At 43.1% G+C, this 25,023-nt stretch overlaps 1 protein-coding gene across 4 annotated transcripts in view; it reads right to left on the bottom strand.

The window, feature by feature from the left end:
* Positions 1–4,451: 4,451 nt before the first annotated feature.
* The window catches only part of USP22 (ubiquitin specific peptidase 22), a 205,806-nt gene continuing 185,234 nt past the window's right edge, over positions 4,452–25,023 (bottom strand). For all 4 annotated transcript variants that reach the window (XM_075899711.2, XM_075899712.2, XM_089769306.1 and 1 more), the window contains 7 exons: positions 24,541–24,646; positions 21,731–21,889; positions 17,865–17,991; positions 15,090–15,181; positions 13,507–13,569; positions 10,652–10,801; positions 4,452–5,058 (listed from right to left, as the gene is read on the bottom strand). In XM_075899711.2, coding sequence (XP_075755826.1) covers positions 5,016–5,058; positions 10,652–10,801; positions 13,507–13,569; positions 15,090–15,181; positions 17,865–17,991; positions 21,731–21,889; positions 24,541–24,646 — 740 coding nt within the window. In that variant the 3' untranslated portion in view covers positions 4,452–5,015. The remainder of the gene's footprint in view (positions 5,059–10,651; positions 10,802–13,506; positions 13,570–15,089; positions 15,182–17,864; positions 17,992–21,730; positions 21,890–24,540; positions 24,647–25,023) is intronic.

Below are 25,023 nucleotides of genomic sequence, written 5' to 3'. Positions count from 1 at the left end.
GGTCTCCCTGTGGTCAGTACTAACTATGATGGTTTTCCAGATGGAGGTCCTTGGAAACTGGGTTGACACTACAGAAATTTGGCTGTGATGCTTATGTAAGACTATCTGACAGTAATAACGGTCAGCCATTCCCAACCTGGCCTGGGCTGACCTAGCCACCTTCAGATGAATGTCTCCATCTCCCATTACCAATCTCCCAAGATGTGATATATGAGGTTGCAAAGACCTGCCATAGGCCAGTCCAGTTCAAATGCTCTTGGCTCTCTAGTGCAGCTCCCTCGCGATGCATGGGTAAGCACCCCTGGAACCGGGGGCTAATTGGGGTTGACATTTTGGTTGGAGATATTCCTGGAGATTACATCACACGGCATAATCTTGAATGCCTGGAGACTCGAGTCTAGGACAATCCTGGAGCATTTCCAACCCTGAGAGAAACAGCTCAGAGGCCTGCTTCCCCACCCTAAGGAATAGATCCCCCATGTTTAAAAAGAGAAGCAGAGTCCTGTCGAAAGGGACAGAAATATTGAAGAGCTCACTGCCCTGCTGCCAACACATTTTCAGTTGGGGCACCTGTCAAGGGCCTGACTCATTCATTAACAGTTCAAATAAAACAACATTACAAATGTGGTCAGAATGGCAGCACACGCCACTTGACTCCGGTGAGCAAACACTCCTGTTCACAAGCAGGCCAGGCCAGCGTTCACATTCATTCATTAATTCAGAGTTCACTTGCCCTCTGGCAGGCCTCCCTCTGGTTACCAGGCAACCAGAATGGCAGCGCCGCCCACTAGGCACTGCCGGTTCTCTGGCACTCACTGCAGTAGAGGAGGAGAGGGCAGCTGAGGCCCACAACAGCATGCAGCCTGTGTGACTGGAGACACGAAATGCTGGTCAGGAGCCAGGGTAGTCCATCTAACATGTCCACCGTAAACAGGAGGGGGACACTCCCCGTAATCTCACACATGTCCTTCCCCCTCTGACAGTGTTTAATAGACAATCTTTGTATGGCTACATTAAAGAAAAACGTAGCTTGGGATAGGCCAGTCAAATAAACAAGAGGATGAATTATTTACACAAACACCAAAGCATAACAACAGTGAGAGATGTAAAAGCTACAGAAGCAAGGAAATCAACATACTTTGCATCAAGTCTGCTGTTGTTGCGGCTGTCTAATGACAGGTCCTACAGCTCTGACCACAGGACAGAAGGTACTTCCTCTTTCGAGACAATGGTTATTTATTCCTTTCTTACTAGGAACCGAGGTACTGGGTGCAAAGAGTTCATCTCATACGCCACAATATGATGAAGTGTGTTTTCTCCTGAAAGCTCATATTATATTTGCTAGTCTCTTAAGTGCCACAGGACTGCTTGTTATTTTCAAGTAGACTAACATGGCTACCCCTCTAACTTTTCCCCACAATTTATAGTACAAGCCTCTACTGAGTGCCACAAGGAAGCAGCAATCTTCAGTAACTCCTGGTCGAGAGGCTGGTAGAGCCAAGCTGCTACGCTGTAAGCTTCATTCTTCTGTTATGTGCATAACCAAACACACTGCTGCCACTTCTGCACACACACCTTATGATGGCTCTCCAATATCAGTCTCAGTCATGGGTAACTTCTGATATTTTGTCAGAGCAGAACAAGTGATACAAAAGAAAAAAAACAGCTGCTTTCAAAGTGTTTAAGATCAGGGTTGAAACAGGATAAATAGCTGTCGAAGCAGGCAAGTTTTGGCTACTGTCAACAAGTGAGGTACAGGCAGTCCCCGGGTTACATACAAGATAGGGACTGTAGGTTTGTTCTTAAGTTGAATTTGTATGTATGTCGGAACTGGTACATATTGTAGGGGAAACTCTAGCCAAACATTTCTCCAGAGCTCAGTTTTATTCTCCCACACCTCACTTCCCTCAGTCCTTTATTCTCAAGCTGAGGTGTCTACTGAGAAAAGCTGCTGTGCGTCTCCCTGATCTGCTGGGGGGGGCGCTAGCTTCGTGTCTCCCTGGTCTGCTGGGGGGAAGCAGCTAGTGCGGGGTTGCCTCACCCCATTTGTAAGTAGGGATCTGATGTAAGTCGGATCCATGTAACCCGGGGACTGCCTGTACATATAACTTGATCAATGAACTTATAAATCAGCAGTAAGCATCTGATTGCATGGTAAGGCTTTCTTATCAAACAGAGCTTGGTTGAAGTCGATGCAGCCCATTCTAAGAGACATCTGGATGAGAAGAGGTGGTGATCGTCTCCCAGTTCTACAAATATATGTAACATGGTGTGATCTGCATGTCTTTAATAAAGAAAGTGTGGGACCGACCGGTGTGTACATGGAAAAGGGCGTTCAATTTGATACAGAACTGGTTTTTAGAACAGTGGCAGGACTTCCCACTTCTAAAGGAAGAAAGAGGATTCCCTCTTCCCTCAATAACTAGGATTCAGTCCCATGATTTAGTATTGCTAAAGGAGCCTCAAGCCTTTCAGTACAGGATACAGAGGTCAATGTTACAGAAGAAAACTGCTTTTCATATGCCTCAAATTCTAGGCTCATAAGCAGAAACAGAGCAGCGGAAGCCAGTGAAGATCCATTAATGCAGAGGATGGTTCTTTCCCAGTGTGGGAGAGAAAAAGTGTAGCGGGGTGGTTTGCGGGGCTGGACTTGTCACAACAATCACTGTGGCTGGGAACAATAAGCTCCAGCAGGCCAGTACAAATAGAATTCATTTGTTTGACTTTCAACAGTTCTGGCTATCACAAAGCAAGTCGACTAATTGTGCAGTAATGTGTGAACGCCACACGGGGGTGCCAATTCTTCAGTAACAGGAGGGTGGCGGTTTGAATTGCATCAGTAAACACAGGCTGGGGAATAGTGAAAGGCTGATTCTTGCCTTCAACTGCAAGCTTACTGCATTATTAAAAGATAGCAGGAAGCCGTTGTCAAGCGCCTACACAACGCCACACAGCCTGGCAGGGAGGGATCTTCCTTTAGAATCAGTTTGCCATCCACCTGTTGCTCTAGCAGACTCTCAATTGCGACATTAATTTAAACTCTGCAGTAGCCAAGTATTATCTTTACCAAATCAAGGCAGAAGTATTCTGAGTTTGTGCAGTGGGGAAGATAGGTTAAGAAACCCTAGAAAAATACTCACCATGCAGGAATCGTACTGCCTAGCTGCCCCAATCTTCACAATCTCTGTGCACTTACAGCTGCAAGGTGCTCATTCCAGAAACTGCTTTACATGTTCTCCTCCCCCATGTCTTCCAGGAAACAGTTCCAGACACTCCACATCTGCCTTAAGCAGGCAGACACCTGCAAGTTGCCTCTAGGGCATAAGGATTGGTTGAACCCTTTTTAAATTTCACCCTCCAGTCCTGACCCAGCCTCTGGAAAGGAGAATATTTGCTACTACAATCAAAGCAGGACCGCTTAAGCATGGATGCAGAAACAGACGACCTTCTCAGTGTGACCCTTACACAAAAAAATACAATGGCTAATAGACTAACATTCGCAAATTCTTCATGAGTAAGAAGCAGTAGCAACTGAAAAACTTTTTTTTTTTTTTTTTTTCCTTTTTGAGCTCTGCTTTCTGAGGGGCTAAGAGGCGAATAAACCCCTTCCCGTGGACTGAAATTCAATCTATAGCCTTGCTTCCTGGGAATAAAACATACAGAGCATGCCGAGTTACAGCCAGTGTCTAGACAGGCAAATGGGCTGCTCTTAACAGAGGGGAAGGGAACAGAAATATATTTGTGACAAAACAGAAGCCAGCCTGCACACCGGCTGCAAAGAGTTAAGGACATAAATAAGGATGGGATTCCAAAGGGGAGGGGAGTCTGTAAGGAGTTAACAAATGTGGGAGGAGACATGGGACCAATAAAAGCATAGCACATACCAGGAAAATGCTTTGTTTACTTTAAAGCTTAGCATACTGCAGAAGTACTCAATAGCTGCACATCTATGCCTCCATATTGCACCCAGCAGCAGCCATGGCTAGCAGATGGCAGATTTTCAATACCAACATTCTGCCAAATGCTCTCTCGTTTTGAGGGGGCTTGGCAGAACTGGGGAAAGACACAAAACCAGCATCAAACAACAAAACCGGTGAGTTTAAGAAATCAAACTTATTGACAACATTTTTTAAAAAAAAGAACCAAGACCACTTTTACAGTATAAACACGCCAATTCATTCATTTTACTGATGATTCCATTTATGAATTTCATTCTCGTGAAAAAAAGGGAAAAAAAGGAAAAAAATTAAGAAAATAGCTATTTATAGAAAAACAAAACAAAACAAAACAAAGGGCTCAAACAGAAAAGAATCTGTGCAGATGCTTTGATGAGGAGTCTGATGGCAGATTACCACCTGTGCAGAAGGCATGCTTGAAAACCTGTCTCAGTACTGTAGCTTCAGTTCCACAATCCAGGATTTCTTTTACTTTTGTCGAAAAAAAGAGCCTAATAGTTTCATACTGTATTTATTTAATAACTAAAATTCACAAATAAAAAGATACTTGCAAAGTCCTTTAGTTGCGTCATCCCCGCCTCCTCCACTTTACTGCTTTCAGACCCATATGCATCAAAAATGGGCTTGGATTTTTAATAACTGTTATATGATTGGTCAGTTGGAGCTGAAGCACCAATGGAGAAGATGCTTTATGGAGATGATGGCACACCCCCTTGCCTTCCCACACACTTTTTCAGAGGAACACAGGAGATGTACCAGTGCCCGGACTCCTCTGCTCCCATTTCCCCCACCCAGAACATGCCTCATTTTATATTTCTGCTCTTACGTGACTGACTGTAGCCTCTTTTTCCCCCCCTTTCTGTCCTTGCGGGACTGCATACACGTAGGGCATTGTTCATTTCTTACTCCGCCAGGCTGTGAGCCAGTGTCAAGTAGGTCCTGTTACAGCTCAGTGCTAGTTGTTTAATGGGTCTTTTCATTTCAGGTAGGTTTGTGTGTCATTTCAGAAGGCTTGCTTATTTTCTTCCTTTCATTTATCGGACAAGCTGCTGGATAAGGCTACTCGTATTCCAGGAACTGTTTGTGATAGAACAGCAAATATCTGCAAAAAGGAAGACATAACACTACTTTAACCTCAAGCTGCACATTACAGATTTGTGATCCTAAATGCCAATCCAGCCATGATAAAAACAAGTACAAGGAGCAGACTGTGAAGAGCTTCAAAAAGATCTTACTGAATTAAGTGACTGGGCAACAAAATGGCAAATGAAATTTAATGTTGATAAATGTAAAGCAATACACACTGGAAAAAATAATCCCAACTATACATACAATATGATGGGGACTAATTTGGCTACAACTGCTCAAGAGAGAGATCTTGGAGTCACTGTGGATAGTTCTCTGAAAACATCCACTCAGTGTGCAGCAGCAGTCAAAAAGCAAATAGAATGTTAAGAAAAATTAAAAAAGGGATAGAAAATAAGACAGAAAATATCTTATTGCCTCTCTATAAAACCATGGTACGCCCACATCTTGAATACTGCGTACAGATGTGGTCGCCTCATCTCAAAAAAAAGATATATTGGCATGGAAAAAGGATCAGAAAAGAGCAACAAAAATTATTAGCGGTTTGGAATGGGTTCCAAATGAAGAGAGATTAAAAAGACTTGGACTTGTCAGCTTAGACAAGAGAAGACTGAGGGGGGATATGATAGAGAACTATAAAATCTTGACTGGTCTGGTGTGCAACCTTTTTGTTGCATTAATTAAAAAAAGGTGAATAAGAAAAAGTTATTTACTTATTCCCACAATATAAGAACTAGAGGTCAACAAATGAAAATAATAGGCAGCAGAGTTTAAAACAAACAAAAGGAAGTTTTTCTTCACTCAGCACAGAGTCAGCCTCTGGAACTCCTTGCCAGAGGAGGTGGTAAAGGCTGGGATTTTAACAGGGTTCAAAAAAGAGCCTGATAAATTCATGGAGATTAGGTCCATCAATGGCTATTAGCCAGGATGGATAGGAATGATGTCCCTAGCCTCTGTTTGTCTGGAAATGGGTGTCAGGGGAGGGATCACATGATGATTACCTGCTGTGTTCCCTCTCTCTGGGGCACCTGGTGCTGGCCACTGTTGGCAGACAGGATACTGGGTTAGATGGACTGTTGGTCTGACCCAGTATGGCCATTCTTATGTTCTTATGACTATTAGTGCTATTTTTCTTTGAAACTGAGAGAATTCAGGTAAGTGTACTAGTTTCCTAGGATGACCGTGAAAAGCACTTTTGAAATCTCCAGATTATGAGGTGCTACAGAATGATTATCGTCTTCCATTTCCCTACTCCAAGGGAATTGTCCCTCTCCTTCCACAGGTAGAGAGGTCCAGTCAGAGCCATCATTTATCTGAACAAGGAGAAAATGGACAGGACTTCCCTCACAGTCAGCCGGTGCTGTATTTTACTCAGCTGGAAAAGCCACTGGAATGCTATAAACCACCTCCTCTCCCCTTGCATTGGCAACTGCCTCCGCAAATGCTACTTGTTTCCTACTGAAGGAAAATAAACTCTTCTGCTCCACTGACCTTTTTGTTGCAATAATTAAAATAATTTACAATGAAAAGTCAAATATTGTAGAAGAGATGCACATTGCCAGGACGAAGAGCAGAAAAGGAAAACAGGAAAACCTATTAAAAATTCCAAACTGAGCTTGCCTGCACTTCTGCAGCAATCAAAGGAAATGTCAGGTATAATTAAAACTAGAAGAGAACAGATTTGATCTTTCCAGCAGAAACCCATGGCTGGAAATGCCAGAATGGAGGCGACTGCAGATTTTAAATGATTTTTTCTTGAAACAGAACCCAATCCCTGCTGCTTGTCAAATGACAAACATGTGAATCTTGCAGAAATAACGGCTCTACGTAGCATCCGCAGTGCACATTTGAGGGATGTGATTAATGTGGAATTACAAATTTGAATTACATCATTAAGGGGGGATATGATAGAGGCCTATAAAATAATGAAAGGTGTGGAAAAAGTGAATAGAGAAGAGTTATCTCCTCTTTCCTGCAATATAAAAACCGGGACAGGGGGAAAAGAGGGTCCGGTCCGCCTGATGAAATTAACAAGCAACAGGGAAACAAGGGGTAGTACTTTTTTCCACACAATGAACAATTAACATATAGAATTAATTGCCATGGATGCTATAAAGTTCAGAAAACAAAAACCTAGATACGTTCATGGAGCGTAAGTCCATCTATGGCTATTAGGCAAGATGGTCTGGGGATGTAACCTCATGCTTGGAACGACCCTAAACCCCTGATTTGCTAGAAGCAAAAGATGAGGTGGATAGCTCTCAAAATTGCCCTATTCTGTGCATTCCTCCTGAAACATGTGGCACTGCCTGCTCTTACAGACAGGATACCATGCTAGGGGGACCACTGCTCTGGTCTAGTATGGCAGTACAGGCAGTCCCCGAGTTACGCGGATCCGACTTATGTCGGATCCGCAGTTACGAACGGGGTTTGCTCCGCGTCTCCCTGGTCTGCTGGAGACCAGCAGACCAGGGAGACAGGGAGCAAAGCCTCGGAGGACGCCGGCAGCGGACAGCCCAGACGCCCCGCAGCTGTCCCGCTGCCGGCGTCCTCAGAGGCTTTGCTCCCCGTCTCCCTGGTCTGCTGGAGACCAGCAGACCAGGGAGACGGGGAGCAAAGCCGCGGAGCACGCGGGCAGCAGGACAGCCGCGGCGCGTCTGGGCTGTCCCGTTGCCCCCGTGCTCCGTGGCTTTGCTCTGGACGCCTGTGGTACAGCACCTGGAGCACTGCCGGTTGGTCCCGTAGCGCCGCTCTGGGTGCTACTGGACCAACCCGGCAGCACCCCAGCTGCTCTGCCCCAGGCATCCTGATTCAGCCACTGCTGGTCAGTTTCAGCAGCGGCTGACTTGGAGACGCCTGGGGCAGAGCAGCTTGGGTGCTGTTGGGTTGGTCTAGTAGCGCCGAGGAGCGGCGCTACTGGAGCAACCCAGCAGCACCCAAGCTGCTCTGCCCCAGGCGTCCCCAAGTCAGCCGCTGCTGAAACTGACCAGCGCTGAATACAGGAAGCCCGAGGCAGAGTTGTTCTGCCCCGGGCTTCCTGGAATCCGCCGCTGATCAGTTTCAGCAGCAGCTGACTTGGGGACGCCTGGGGTTCTTAAGTTGAATCTGTATGTAAGAACTGGCATCCAGATTCAGCCTGTTGAAACTGATCAGCGGCTGATTCCAGGAAGCCGGGGGCAGAGCAACTCTGCCTCGGGCTTCCTGTAGTCAGCCGCTGGTCAGTTTCAGCAGCGACTGAATCTGGACGCCAGTTCCAACTTACATACAGATTCAACTTAAGAACAAACCTACAGTCCCTATCTTGTATGTAACCCGGGGACTGCCTGTACTTATATACCAAGTTAAAACAATTAATTAAAAGTATTACAGATTGAACCTCTCTGGTGTGGCACCCTTAGGTGCCAAACCAAGGAATTTGTCAGTCCAAAAGAAAACAATATTGTCTAGCAGCATTACCAATACTTCCACTGCTAATGGGGCTCTCAGAAGACATTTTGGGGTAAATTAATGCTAGTTAACAGCACAGAACTCAGAGCCACAACTGGTGGCTATAAATAAACTTTATGGGACCATGGGAAATTTGGTCACACCCATGAGAAGTGGACATCGGGCTAACTAAAATCATGCTGGACCATGGATGGTGCCAGACAAGTGTGATATAATCTGTGCTTCTATATAACTGCCTCTTTTACCCTCCTGCTTTTTTGTGCTTCTCAATGTTTTCTTGCTTTTCTTCAGTTGCTCACACTTCTCACCTAGGCAAGGTGCTAACAGTAGGTTCTCAAGACTTTTGCACCATGAGGTTCTCGCTAGGAACCTAGATGGCTTATATCAATGTACTGTCTGATCAGTCGGAGAGCACCCTACGAACCCCCTCCACTGGCAGGAGTTTGAAGTGGCCTTCCTGATGTGTGAGGGACTAAGTGAAGGGAGGAAAACAGATAGAGCACCTGTCCTGTTTGTGCCCTTTCAAGTCCCAGAGACCCTGCACACCTGGGTGCCAATAATATACAACATGGGGTGATGTGAAGAAGAGTTTGAGGCTGGCCTTAGCATCTCAGTCATTATACTTCTGGAATGAACAGAACCAAAAGAGAATAAATAAGGGGGAAATGAGTCCAGAAAGACTCAAAAATAAGAGGAAGAAATGGCAGATGACATGTACAACAAAAACTAGCCCCCTCCCCCGGCTCATTTTTTTTTTTTTTTTTAGAATGAACTTTTCTTCTATGAAGTATTTCTAATAGGGAAGTACAGGGGACTAAGAAAAAAAAACCATGACAAAAGAAGCAGAGAGGGCCGTGAGTTGCTTTCCAAGCCTACTGCTCCCCAAGAGTGAAGGGTCAAAGGGCAGTTCTCAACAACACACACACATTCTTCCTTGTATCAGTATCTAGCACTTGTAGGACACTAGCACACAGAGGTCAAACCAGGATCACGGCCCCACTGGACTTGACTTTGTACAAACATGTACCAAGCAGAGACCCTGCCCAGCTTTCAATCCAATGTAAGACTAGATGCAATAAGTGGGTGCCGCAAACTAATGGAAGAAAAAGGGTGGATACCAGATACACTGTGCTAGGAAGCATCTGGCTATGTATGTAGACACAGAAATATCAATCGTAATTTTGGCTAATTAACCAGTGATTAGATATAGCCTGTTTTATAAATTACCCCAGAGGAGAAAGTCTACTATAATATAGAATTCTGAGTGATGGTGCTTAACTAGATGATCCATATGGTTATGGATGACCAGTAGGATTCTCTCAATCCCAACTACAATGTGAATTCATAATACACATATTCAACAATGAAAGTAACGTGTAAAAGCCTATCACACACCCATACCTGTGGCTAACAGGACTGTGATGAAAAACATTAGAAAACTATGAGTGATCCTGTAGCACCTTAGAGACTAACAAAAAATATACACAATATCGTGAGCTTTCCTGGGCACAACCCTACTTCTTCAGATGAGTAGAGCAAGAGGCACAGAGAGGCCAATATATAAAGCAGAAAAAAGGGAGAAGGGGAGGAGGAAAAAAATGCTGTCAATTATTGTGTCCATGATGACTATAGTGTTTTTTTTCTTCCTTCTCTTCTTTTTTTGGTTTATATTTTTGGGTTTCTGTGCTGCTGCTCTGTGCCTCTTGCTCCACTCATCTGAAGAAGTGGGTTGTGCCCATGAAAGCTCATGATACTGAATTTTTTGTTAGTCCCTAAAGTGCTACTGAACCATTTGTTGTTTCTTACATTTTTTTAAAATTACACACTAACAAGGCTACTCCCTGAGGATTATGATGAGATAGATATTACCGCAGCCTACTGGATTAGCCAGGAGGTGGGTGGACATCCCAGAAACTAATTATCTTGCACAGCAGCACAACACACTGCTAACTTGTCTTCTCCAGTTTAAAAACTCCCAGTAGGTTAGACTAGCTTTCTGAAGCACTGCTAAGTGATCAGTCTGGAGAGAAATTGTTCTATATGGTGAAAATCTTATCACTGAAATAAATAAAGTTCACCCACCAATAGGTGGCCCTTTATTAATGATAAAGCCGTGCCCCTCACCCACTTTTCTTCTCATATCCTTTTTGTTCACAACCTACCCTTCACTGTCTAGTACATCCTTAATGCTAGCCTTGGTGATGATGGCATCATCACATTTGAACCACTGGTCCTTGTGTTGCCGGATGAAGCTGGTATAGTGCCCACTCTCCAAGGTTCCTTGGTGATTAACTACTGCAAACAAGGAATACCTGGTGGAGAAAAGATAGTTAATGAACTCTTGGATCAAAAGAAAAAAAATGTGACCGTCTTAGTGGGGTAGAAGTTTGTGACTGTCTGTATTTGAGCATAAAGAACGGACACCATATTTAATCTCTGTTCCACCAGGGCTTGATACTAGTTGGGGATGGGGCAGGTTTTTCTCTCCACCATCTTGCTATTGCCTCTAGCTGCCTGATTTACTACAACTATCAGTTTTACAGTAGGAAGCTTTGCTCACATTTGAATAGTAATGGATTTTTTTAAATAAGTAGATTAACATTATTCATTCATAGATACTTGGCTTATGAAGCCAGAAAGGATACAGTGATCACCCAGTAGGACCTGTATAACACAGGCCATAAAACCTGCTTGGATTAATTCCTGATTGCTTGAGAGGACCTATTTTAGAAAAATATCCAATCTTCAGTTAAAAATTTCCAGCAACGGAGAATCTTGTACAGTCTTTAGTAAATTGTTCCAATAATGAATTACTCTTGCTGTGAAAAACGTGGGCCTTATTTCTGATTTGAATTTGTCAAGCTTCAACTTCAAGCCACTAGATCTTGTTATATTTTATTTTGTCTGCTAGACCGAAGAGCTCTCTATTATTATATTTCTGTTTCCCATGAAGACATTTACAGAGTGTGATCAAGCCACTGCAGAACCTTTGTTAAACCGAAGAGACTAAGCTCGGAGTCTACCAAAATAAGGCAGGTTTTAGAATAATTGAAATCAATCATTCTTGCAGTTCTTCTCTGACTCCTCTCCAATTTCTCAACAACTTTTTTGAATTGTAGATACTAGAGCCGGACAGTATTCTAGCAGTGGTCAACACAACTGCCAAATAAAGAGGTTATAGAATTTCCTTAATTGTATTCAATATTTCCCGGTGGAAATCCAAAGATTGTATTTAGCCCCTCTGGCCACAACTCTGCACTGACTGCTTATGTACAGCTGTTCACCCACAAAAATGCCCCAAGTATTTTTCCAATCCATTTCGTCCCAGGATAGATCCCTCTATTGTGTAAGTTGGCTTACATTCTTTGTTCCTAAATATTATATACATTTACATTTAGCTGTGCTAAAATATATTGTTTGTTTGCATCCAGCTTACCATACAATCCAGGTCACTGTGTTAGTGACTTGTCCTCCTCATTGTTACCCCTTTCCCCATCTTTGTCTCACCTGCAAACTTTATCAGTGAGGATTTTATGATTCCTTCCAGGTCACTGAAAAAATACTAAATAATGTACTGCCAGCTATTAATCCCTGCAGGACCCTACTAGAAACACATCAGCTCAATGGTTCCCCATTTACAATCAACAACCAGTTTTTGATCCACGTAAGATGTGCCTTATTCTAGTTTCTTAATCAAAATGCTAGGAAGCATCTGGCTATGTATGTAGACACAGAAATATCAATCGTAATTTTGGCTAATTAACCAGTGATTAGATATAGCCTGTTTTATAAATTACCCCAGAGGAGAAAGTCTACTATAATATAGAATTCTGAGTGATGGTGCTTAACTAGATGATCCATATGGTTATGGATGACCAGTAGGATTCTCTCAATCCCAACTACAATGTGAATTCATAATACACATATTCAACAATGAAAGTAGCTTACAGTACCAAGTCAAATGACTTAAAACTTCTGTAAGTATTTTAGATCGTCACTATTACTTTTACCAACAAAGCTTTTAATCTCATCTCATCCTCAATAACAATAAAGAAGTTAGGTTGATAAGATATATTTTCTGTAAACTTATGTTAATTGTAGGGATGTAAGTGACTAGTCAATTAGTCGCTTCCCCCCCTCCTCCACTGCCTCTGTATCAGAGACAGCGAGAGGGTGAAGGGACCAGGAGCCGGGGCTGGGCTGGCTTAAAAGCCAGGTCCCTCCAGTACATCTCTGCAGGGGGGTCTTGGGGCTGTGGCAGGAGAGGCAGAGGCGCAGCGGGAAATGGTGTGAAGCAGTCCCCACTTGCACCGGTTCGACTGCTATGCCTCTGCCTTTGAAATGTAGCAAAAGCCCCGTAGGCACCTCTTACATTTAAAAGGCAGAGGAGCAGTCAGAATAGCGAGCAGCCAGAGGAGCAGCCAGAATAGCCACCCCTTATCGACTAATCAATGGAAATTCCATTGACTACCCGATTAGCTGATTAGTCAAAATTTAACATCCTTAGTTAATTGACATTAATTACATTAGCTTCCTTAAATTCTTGATTAACCTAGTCCTGCATTAGCCATTCCATGTTTTTACCTGGGATTGATGTTAGGGTGACAGGGATAACATCTGCTTGGGTTTTCCCATTTATCCTTTTTAATATTAGCACAACATGTGTTTACTCCCAGTCCTCTGGAACTTCCCCAGTAATGTGAGTTGCACCAGTCAGTTGTCATCAACAGAGGAGTGTTTAAAGAAAAAGCATTCCCTTTCATCCTTTGCCAATGACGTTTAACTCCTTCCCTGCACTACTGCTGGTGTTAATACTAGCAAGGAATAGCTTAGCTGCTCAGGGATCTGAACAGCTAAGTAAAGGTGCAATATAAGCTTTATTCTGACACAAAACGGAATTACTGTGCTGTAACACATGGCAATGCTTGAGCACTGCAGGACATAGAGCAGATTCTACATCACACTGCAAAAGTCAGCCACCTTGCCCAATAGGAGAGTACGGGAAGGCATCACTTACTTATTATCATTGTTTAGACTATCCGTCGGCTGCTGGTACTGTCCATTCATTCTGCTCTCTTTGCTGTAACAAAAACACACAAGAATCCAATCACTCCAAAGCAGTGGCTTTCCAAAGGGAGGCAGTGGGTTGTACATGGCAGAGAGCCTGCATGCTACCTCCAGGGGCAAGTGCAACGATCTTTATTGGCGAAAGAGGACTGCTGACTATGGTATTACAGATACTATATTTGTGCTCACAGCAATGCTGTCTAGGAATGCGATTTCTGCTCCTAAGGCCCCAATTCTGTAAACACACACATGCTTAAGTCACAACTTCCCATCCCCACATTTTAAGTTTAAGAGGTGATTAATTTGGTTCTTAACTCTGAACAAAATATAGTTACATTAACTTCGAACACCTATGGATCCATCACCATTCCTTTAACTTGTGAGTTTACTTTGTGTTTCTGATTACAGCAATAGAATTACCTTCCTGGTTTCATAAGTTGATGAAATTCTGATTACAGAGCCCCCTGCTACCAGAAAAAAATTATCCTGATGTCATAGCAGCTATATTTCTTCATACCTGAAACCTTTCATCAGCACCCAGTTATTTTATCCACAGAGGGCTAACCAGAGACTAGCAGGAAAGCCTCAAATACTCTGGAATGTATTGATATAAACTAACCTCTGATATCACACAGGCAATTTAGTGGAGGCTTGGAACTGTCCCTCTTTCTTGGCAGAAATAACTACGTTTGTCTGCAGTAAATAATTTTGAAATTGTTATTAAAACTGTACCAATATAGATCCTGAATTTAAGAGATGCGTAATTTTTGGGCTTTTGGTATAGTTATGATTTATGTAACAGTGATTTATGTAGTACTAGTTTAATTAGAAATGACACGAAGTAGAATATTTGATAGGAATTTAGTATCTCAGTTCACTAACTGAATTTTATGTAAAAATCCTTCCATAAGGATTTTGTTTTTGTGACTGAGATTTGAATAAAAAAATTAGTCTTACATTGACTGGAGATGTTTACTATCTAAAATGCTAAAAGCAGATACAGTCCTAGTTAACAGTATTTTAATTGGGCTTATAGTTTTTGATTCATGTATACAGTGGCTGAGGAAGCCTTTATGTAAAAAGGGCAAGGAAGATTTTCTGCACATTTTTGTAACATTAAAAATATTCAGAATGTTAAGTCCGATCTTCCCTGACTGCGCTGAAGAACGTACTTAGTGGCAAGGGCACGATGTGGGATCTCTAGCATTTTGAACAAAGGACGTCCTTGTTAATTATTTACCTTTGAAGTTAAATAGGCATTAGCAGAAAACTAAACTTTAAATAGTCTGAATAAGACCTTTTTTAAATACATGGCCTGAATTGGTTTAACTAAAATTGGTTTTGAAATGAATTTAGTTAACTCAGTGCAAACCCTTTCACGGACATATTTACATAGGTATATCTGTATTTACACTGTTATATACACTGTGTCACAGCCCTGGCTCAAAGGATAATCCATCTTCACAACATGCATGTGCAAGATTGGTATCCAGACTAATCTACCCTCTGGGAGATTTTTAACACCGTACATACCTGGAAGCCATAAATGGCGTCATGTCCAACTCCAGCGGAAAGGAGACATACGTAGTGATCTTTCGCCTCAGTTTGGCTGAGTGTTCAAACCGCTGAAGACAGAAAGTGGAAGTTCCTTTTAGAGAACAGACTCTGATTTCCTTTTCTTGTATATCTTACATGTTGGGCAAGGTGAGATGAAAGGGAAATACGGAGACTGGCATACAACAACATGAGGATGTGAATAAACTACGTATATTTCTGGTAGCTTTCATGTATTGATTAGATCAGTATATGTAAGTGCTAAGAAATTTTCCAAGAAATTCCTAATTCCTGGCAGGAAGGGGGAAAACCAAAACATACAACTTAGAATGGTGACTCTCACCTAGGGAAAAATCTTATTAATTGGGGGCAAGTTTATACTGTAGTCTCAAACAGTAAGGTGCAGCGTGATAGGCACAATACAAACATTGTCCCTGTTTTAAAGAGGTTACACATCTGCAGTAAAACTGGTGATTAGACAAATGCTATCATGGACAGATATGCTTTTAAGGATTCTGCTATCTGACTGGTGTATGTAATCTACTAACATCAACAAGGCAAGAAGTCAAGTGACTGGCATTGTCATGTGTTATCCATGCACACAAGCACTAAATCAAAATAAGGAACAAATGGAAGCTAAAATTAAAAAACAACAACTCCTTTCTCCAAAAGAGAGATGAATTTGTGAAACATGTCATACTTTCATCACCCTTTCTATAGAATTGGAGAAAGGAACAAAATAGTAGAATGAGATGAATGAGTTTCTATTTAAAGAAGACCTCTTTCCCCATTTCTCAGTACTCCTGTCCTATTTACTCTCTTCGCTAATTATTCTTTTTTTGGTAGTGCCATAATCCCTTAGCCAGAGAACAGGATGTCAAAAACTCAGACCTCTGCCCTTTTGATTCTCTGATCCTCTTTCTGATTGCATTATCAACACTGTAAGAACAAATGTCCTTTATGAAGAAATTGAAATTAGTTAAACCATATTAAATACCTTGTAATTTATCATTACAACAGCTATTGGGATTGAGCAGTATTGGTACAGTGCTTTGATGCATGAAATGTTGTATCTTAACTTTTACCAGACAGGACAAGATGGCTTCCAAAGAGCACTTATTTTCAAAACCTTCAATCACCACGGCTACACAAATGCTAAACTGAACTAAAACCTCTTTTTTATATTGTCACTCACGCTGCCTTGCCCTGAAGCAGTCTCACCTTCTTTCAACTTTGCTAAGGAAAACAAGTAAGAGATGTTCATGGCCTGCATTTACTGCCTGCTTTCTTGTCCTTCACAGTCATACTGCATACGGTTACAGTCACAAACAGCAGCTGAGTGACCACCTATGACACCATCTACCATTGGGATGGGCAAGATCAGCCTATGGACCTCATCCAGCCCACCAAGCGTCCGGGTCCAGACCATGAGCCACCGAGACCCTCATGCACAGAGCAGCCCTACACTGCTTTAAGCAGCTGGCTGCTCCCTAGGGTTCTCTGCTCCAGGCACCTGGAGATGGGGAAGGATTCATGCACTGCTCCCACCCTCTAGCAAAATCTCTCTGCTCCTATTAGTTGGAAACCCCTGCCTTGGGGTCCTGCAAGGCTGCTGGCTGGAAGCAGTGTAGGTAAGTGCCTCCTGGCCAAAGCCTGTCTCTGATATCTCAGCCCCACCTCACCCCAGATCATCACCCAAACCCTTTGCATTCCCCTCTCCCAATTCACAGCTCCCTCCCAGACCCTGAACTCCCTTCTACATCCCTACCCCAGGCCAATACGCCTCTCCTACAACCATACCCTCTCCCCAGTCCTGCACCCCAATCTCCTGTCCCAGATCACAACCCCTTCGTTCACCCAAACTCACTCTCAGGCCCCACATCCTCTCTTGAATCCCAGCCCCTAACCCCAAGCTCTCTGCTGCACCTAGGGTTGCCAGGTGTCCAGTTTTGAACCGGACAGTCCAGTATTTGAGCTTTCTGTTCAGGAAACAAATTGAAAAAATATAAATGAGAAAAAAGAAATGGCCGGTATTTTCTAAAGAAGATGTAATGTGGATTGTGGTGTAATGTCAAATGTGTCCGGTATTTTTGTTGAAACCATCTGGCAACCCTATCTGTACCCAACCTTTCATCCTAGACCCAGCATCTCTCCTCTACAAAAGTACAGCCCTTGACTGCTTACCAAAATCTTGCTGAGGTTCCCCCCACCCACCCAATCAAAAATTACTGCCCAACCCTGATCTACCATCAAAGATTCTGACATCAATAGTGGGTTGAAATGCTAAAAGCCATCACAGTTTGATCTTGAGACAAACAGTTAGAATGTTACAGGAAACTTTTGCATTGTGGCCCCATAACTTCGGAATGCTTTCCTTTCAAAACACAGAGTGCCTCTGGCATCCTTCCAGCTGAAGCGTAGGGTATTTTTGTTGTCGCTCTCATTCTATGTGGCTTGTGGGTAGTAGCTCTATTGTACAGGGGGAATAAGTGCCACTAGGGATTTGGTTTTGTTTGGCTCAGAAATATTCTATTTCGAAAGGCACTCGGAGACAAATGAGCAAGGCTGCATTATACGTATAATCATAATGTCCTTAAACCAAAATCTAACTGCGCAAGCCAGCTGTCCTTATAAGTAATATATTGTAACATTAATTTAAACAAAGTTACAGGTAGCTGAGATCTACAGAAACCCAACTCATCTCCTGGAGCAGAGTCTATGTTCTTTCATCCACCTGTCCTTTTCTGAACTTACTTTGAGATGAAAACAGGCCACGATGGGTAATTTCTTCATAGTGAGTTGTTTGGTAGATTCCTGGTAGCTATGGCAACCACTACATTTGATTTTGGCACTGCTTCCTAGATGTTCTGGCCTTGTAAACCTGAAAAATATTAAGAAATGAAAGGATGCATAATACTAGCAAATTATTTTCAATGCATCTTGAAAACAGTTTTCATTTCCACTTGTAAGATAAATTTACGGCTTCTCTCAGGAAAGCCAGAGGTGACTGGTTGCCCCGTTCTCCACATTGTAAGAGCCACTGAAAACCATGCACATAGTGCATATTTATAATATGTTGTAGAAAGACTAGGAAACTGAGCACAGAGCAGAGTCATCAGCTATTATACAAGGTAAGCACAAGCTCTGTATTCAGATATTTGTACCCAGAGAGCAGATGCTCCCCCGTTTTTTGCAAGATAAATAAGAATTTAAAAAGCTATCAATATAGGAGAATCCTGTTTCGATTTCCAGCTCAGATATTTATATTTGCTTCCACTTGGGTAGCAAGTTGCCCTGAAATGCATCAGTGGCAGAGAAAGGAGAATGAATATTTGCTCATCCACCAGAACAGACCAGCTCATTTTGAGGCAGATCGTGCCGATCTTTGAATTTCAAAATAAAAAACATGGACATGGTAATTCTGAAGCAAAGCCAGATGCTTGCGGAGCTCAGTTACATGCCTGTCCAGCTCATAGGCTGGGGTCAGAGCTCTGGAGGGAGCGAGAAAGATTTGCATGCAGAATTCTGTCAAAGTCAAGTTACTGACAACTAAATATTAGCTTTTAAAATCTAAGCACTGCCAGCTTGTTACTAAAATCAGGTGGAAAGGCCTGGTTTACATCCACGTAATGGGGTTCAAGAAATTGTTAGAAGATGGGACAATACCTAAAGTAAACCGCCAGACACCACAAAGACAGGTGGGCAACCTGTGGTCCACTGAGGTTCTGTGTGTGACCTGTGAGATATTTTACCACCATTGCCAACATGCAGAGTTGTCAGATTCTGTTGGTTTCTGTCCACACAGTTTTTTTTCCCCTACCAGGATTACCAAAGCGACACGCATGTAAAGCAAAGGCACATTAAGTGACGTGCATGCTGATTGCACATAACATGGACTATAAGAGCCAAGTACTCCCTCTGCATCCAATCAAAGCGCTGATTCAGTTCAGTCAGTACCCCATAAATTCAGATTACACAAGTGCAGTTAGCAAAACTACACTATCCCGGGAGACTGTCTTGGTTACAACTATCTTGCAGTCCACGGAGATGAAGGAGGGCCACTCATGCGGTCCCACTCGCTAGCCTACGTTGCTGGCATAGAAACACTCTAAAACAAACAAAAATAGTCAAACTCTGGGACTCCTGATATTAAATCTGCTCAAGAAGACTAGGAGGACTGACTTTTAGTTATTCTTCAAAATTTAAACTCTCAAGCTATATGAATATTCCTCTTTCTCTACTAATGTTGGTTTAAAGTTATTGACTCTTCTTGTGATAACACATATTGAAGTATAATTGGGCATGTAGATTACTACAGACCTGACACATTTACGTGCTTATTGGTACTGCTTCTAATCAGTGATCCATCTCATTCTGCTTCAGGCAACTGACTTCCTGTACTAAATAGGGATGAAAGAGGGTAACCAATTAACCGATAAGCTCACGCTTATCGGTTACCTGCAGCAGTTACACTCTTCATAGGGCTGCAATGTGTAACTGATATAATTTCTAATTGGTTGCATGGTTAATTTTTTTTTTAGATTTTTACATTCCCAGTACTAACTTAGCACTGATTGTCTTGATCAAGAAAGACATATTTCCTTTTCTCATCTGACTAATACCTCCAGCTCCTCCTCCTCGGCTTTCATTAGAAACGTCACATAATCTCCCGCCAGGAAGAGCCTCCATATTGCTGGCCTTTGCCACTTTTCTACTCAGCCCATTTTCTTCCTTACAGATAGCTGCAACGTGAAACAATTACTTCTATGCAGACGCCACCCAATTGTGTATCTTCCCGGCCTCATTCTTTGCTGCTCTACCTTGCCTATCAGTATGCAGCTGGATCAGAACCTATATCCTTGCTTCAATAAAATTCTCTCCTTGGTACAAAAGAGTTATCATATTATTTCAACTTTGATACCAAAGCCAGAATTCTTAGAATCATAAGACTCAGCGGGTTGGAAGAGACCTAAGAAGGTCATCAAGTCCAATCCCCTGCTCAAAGCAGGCCCAACCCCAACTAAATCGACCCAGCTAGGGCTTTGTCAAGATGGGATTTAAAAACCTCTAGGGCTGGAGATTCCACCCCCTCCCTAGGGAACCCAACCCAGTGCTTCCCCACTCTCCTAGCAAAGCAGTTTTTACTACTGTCCAACCTAAATCTCCCCCACTGTGAGACTACTGCTTCTCATTCTGTCATCTGTCACTACTTAAATGTCATCTTAGTGGCATCTTTCAGCCTGAACATTTTTCCTTCCACATGGCCTTTTTTCTGTAATTCTACTTATCACCCCTAGAACATCACCAGACTTTACCCATGCTTGTCTGGCTTTTGCCTCCGTAGAACTCTTTATTCACACATTAGTCAAGTCACCTTGCAGTTGTACCACTACTCTGGTTTTATTGAATTGGCAATTTCTAAAACTCCAGGAAGTTTAGAATTCTGGAGAACTATAAAAGCACTCTCATAATCCAGGAAGCTAGAACAGTGGCACCTGGATCTTCAGTCACTGTGGCTGGCTCTCTATCTTTCTATGGCTGTGTCTATATTGGCACGATCTTTTGCTGCTTTTGCGCAAAAACTTGCTGCCTGTCTACAGTGGCTGCAAGTTCTTGCACAAGAACACTGACATTCTAACATATGAAATCAGGGCTTCTTGCGCCAGAACTCTGATGCGCCCGCTCAGGAATAAGCCCTCTTGCGCAAGAGCTCTTCCAGAAAAGGCCAGTGTAGACAGGCAACATGAATTTCTTGTGCAAGAAAGCCCTATGGCTAAAATGGCCATCAGAGCTTTCTTGCGCAAGAGAGCATCTACACTGGAATGGATGCTCTTGCGCAAAAGCACATCTCTTGCGCAAAGGCACATGCCAGTGTAGACGCTCTCTTCTGGAAGAGTTTTTGCACAAGAACTCTTCCGCAAAAGAATTCTTGTGCAAAACCATGCCAGTGTAGACGTAGCCTATATGTCTGATTCAAAATTGCACCCAGTTTTGAGAACTCCATTAATTTTTCTTCCCCTCTCTCCCATGGCTATTTTACAGCTTTCTCTGTGAGTCCACTTGTGTGTGTCTACCTTACAGCAGAGTGTGTATCACGCCTAACAAGGCGATATGCTCTATGTTAACAGTAAATGTACAACTCACTGGGCTGGGAAGCTTCTCTCAGGAGCTTGTCCAACTATTTTAAGCCTCAGGAGGCTGAAACAGTAGGGATGTTAGACAGCGGATAATAGAATAGTCGAGTGACCGCATGAATTCTTAGTGCTTAGTTGACTTTTCTATAGTCCCCGGGGGCAGCAGCCAGTGCACTCCTGGCCCCACTCCCAGGGAGCCTAGTGCCATCCCATGCTGCTGCCTCTTTTTTCTCATAGAATACAACCAATAGATAATCAGATAGCAACTGCTTGGGGTCACAATTTGTAAAGCTATCAAAACCAACCAAGAAACCCACACCAGGCACAACAAAATGAAGTACGTTAGGTGTTACAAAACGGCCGAGGAATACCACTGTGGTAAAACGCTGCTCGTTTGCTTTGCTCATCACTATTAGTTCTTTTGTGGACAGCAGAAGGGAGCAGGATTATTTCCCCTATCTCCGTTCTGTTCACTACATTTTGTACCTTCGCAAGCAGTCCGTGAGCGTGGTGGTGCCTGATACATGGCTTTCCCCATTCACCACACTGCCGTCACTGCCTGGGCTCAGTGGCCAGAATGGTGTAGAGGAGCCTGGCAAATCCAAACTGATGTCCCAGAACGGATCTATCGTTGTGGAAACACCACTAGGAAAAAGAAAGGAGTTTAGTATTTTACCCAAGGAGTAACAGTCCAAAACACATGACTTACTATATGGCATAAACTAGACATTTCATGGAAAAGGCAACCAGTTGCATACTTCATCCCTTTAGGACACTGAGACTCTGTGAAGTATATATGACAAAGCAGCTGAACTCAGTACTGTATTTATATAGCCAATTTCATTCATAGAGATTCATTTAAAAACACAAAGAAAACCACAGATTTTAGTCTCAGGCTACATCTATGCTGCAAGATCTTCTGGCAAAAAATATGCTAATGCAGGACTCATTTGCATGAGTCATGATCTAATTAGCATATTTTCTGCCACTTCTTTTCGCTTAAGGGTTTTTTGCGCAAAAAGAAGCAGTGTGGACTTTTTTTGCGCCACCCCCCGTCCACACAGCTTCTTTTTGCGCAAAAAGAAACAGCAGGAAATATGATAATGAGATTGCGACTCATGCAAATGAATCCTGCATTAGCATATTTTTGGCCGGAAGATCTCGCAGCGTAGATGACGTCTCAGAAGAGTAGCTGTTTTAGTCTGTATTTGCAAAACCAGTAAGGTGTGGCACCTTAAAGGCTCAAATTTATTTGGACATAAGCTTTTGTGAGTAAAACCCACTTTGTCAGATGCATAGATTTTAGGAAATGTATTGCAGGTTTTCAATGCAGGATACAAATTTGCTACAGTCTAAAACTTAATGGAGTTCAGTGATTGAGAACCAACTGGTTAGGGTTTCTCCAAGGTGCATCCTCGGATGAAAGTGCTACCGTATTCCTAATTTTAACTGCTGCATTAGCTGTGTTCAGATAAAAACAAAAAACAACCCCTCCCAATACTCTTCATATGCAATGGTACGCTAGTTGGAACTAGGGTTCAAACAACAATCTGCCACTTCACTTGGAAAATGAGACCGTAAGAGAATACCAGAAATTCCATTATATTCCTGCTCACGTTTCTCTACAAGTCAGTGGTAGACAGACCCAGTGGCTAGAGATGATTGCAGGGTTTCCTCCGAAAGCTTTAACTTCCATTCCCTTGAACCTTTCCTTCTACAATTCAGATTTGTACATGATTCCTGCTTCCAAATGATAACGTTTTTCGTTCACAGCAGACTATTTTGTACATGCTCTTTATCTGCTCTTCTGGCCACCTCCTTTCCCTAAATCAGGGGTGGGCAATAACTTTCAATGGGAGGGGGGCACTCCAAGATTTTTGGCAAATGCTCAAGGGCTGCATTTCTACCAAGGGAGTTTGGGGTCCGGGAGTTTTGGGGTCTGGGTGCAGAAGGGAGCTTGGGATATGAGACTGGGGTGCAGGAGCAGGTGTGGAGTCTGAGAGGGCGTTTGGGTGGAGGGGGTTGTGATCTGGGGCAGAGGCTTGGGGCGCAGAGTCCAGGAGGGTGCAGGAGAGGATTCTGGCCTGAGGGAGGGGCTCTAGGAGGGGGTACAGGGTCTGGGAGGGAGTTGTGACCTGGGTGAAGGGGGTGCAAAGGTTTGGGTGATGGCTTGGGGCAGGTAGTTGGGGGGCGGGGGGGAAGAGAGCAGGGGTGCCAGAGGCAGGCTCTGGCTGGGAGGTGCTTATCTAGGCAGCAGCCCTGCAGGAACCCAAGCTGCTCCATGTGGCTCTACTCCAGGAAGGGTGAAGGAGTGTGGGAGAGGGCGGGAGGAGGCTACACTGGCTGCCCCTGACATGAGCAAAATATCTCAGCTGCTACTGGTCGGAAACTGGCCAATGGGTGCAGAGAGATTTTGCTGAGGGGCGGGGCAGAGCACAAAGCCTCCCTCCGTGATCCCAGAACAGAGCAGCCTCATTTAAAGCAGCTGCCGCTACACTGTGTTTAAGGGTCCCAGCGAGGCAGCCACAGGCCAAATCCGGTGGCTTTGTGGGCTGATTCCGGCCTGCTGGCAGCCTCTTGCCCACCCTTGCTCTAAATACTATCTCTCCCAGTCTAAAGATCCTAGTTTACAACTTCTCACTTTCATTCAGCTTCTCAGTGCAAGCTGTTCGAAATGTTCAAAAGAAGAAATATGCCACATGTAGGGACACTAATTTCAAACTGCAAAACTTAATTTTATGCATTGAGCCTCTTGACTTTTTCTTTAACTCCCATCTTGTCTTTGTTAATTTTATTAAAAATTCTGATATCACAAATTATTATTAATCAAGACCAGCTGGATCCAAAAGACAAATACTCACATTTCACACTAGTCCCCATGATACTCAGTTATTCCTACAGCAAGATTTAATTTTACCTTAAGCCAGTCCTCTAGAAACCTTTGCCACCAAAACCTAAGGCTCAGACTAGAAGAAAAATAATAACGTGGCTGCATTCAAGAGCGCTCTTGCTTCAAGACTGGTACAGCTGACTATTCCCTAGGAAAATAAAGTTTGCCTCGAAAATCTTTTGAGTATTAATTTTGAAATTAACCAAGTTTTGGTAGCCCAATAACACTTTAACCTAAAATGCAAAATCCCATAAACGTGTGGTATTTTTCCAGGCAGATTTTTCAGTGTATCTTGATCTATGACATTTAGGAGCTGATGCAAGAAAAAAAAAGACCCACTTTGGATGCTGAACTGGTGAATCATACCTATCCCTTCTGAGTGCAGAATTAACCAAATTACACTTACTGGCAGACTTGACAAGTGACATCAGACTGCAGCCCGCCTGTGAAGATTTGGTCTATGATGCAGTTACAGTGGTTGGGGTTGTTGGCCTTCTTCCCATTGTCGTCACCTGCAGGAAAACAAATGAAATAGTTGTAAATACATACTTATATGTTCCCAACCAGTTCCTATGGGCAGTGTGGAAGCCCATACCCACTGTATGTTTAAGAAAACCAGGGATCAAGAATGTACCGCTGGTGGAATACAAAATGCTGTGTCAAAAAGTTTAAATGCAATTTAATGTTTCAGCAGAGATGAGGCTTTAAGGTAACACGAACAGCCAGCTAATCTCAATTCTACTCTTGAGATAGCCTGCTCTTGCTTTAGAGAGAAATCTGCTTCACTGGGTCAGGTATGAGGATTGGCTCCAAAGATTAGAGATGCTGCCAAAGCAGTTAATGCAAATCACTTTTGAAACCCCACTACCATGGCCATTGAGTGGCATAT

This window comes from Pelodiscus sinensis, chromosome 15 (genome assembly GCF_052426305.1).
Source record: "Pelodiscus sinensis isolate ZL-2025 chromosome 15, ASM5242630v1, whole genome shotgun sequence".
Taxonomy (NCBI): Eukaryota; Metazoa; Chordata; order Testudines; family Trionychidae; genus Pelodiscus; species Pelodiscus sinensis.
Note: the sequence above shows the minus strand (reverse complement) of the source record. Positions and strands in the feature narration are given on the sequence as shown.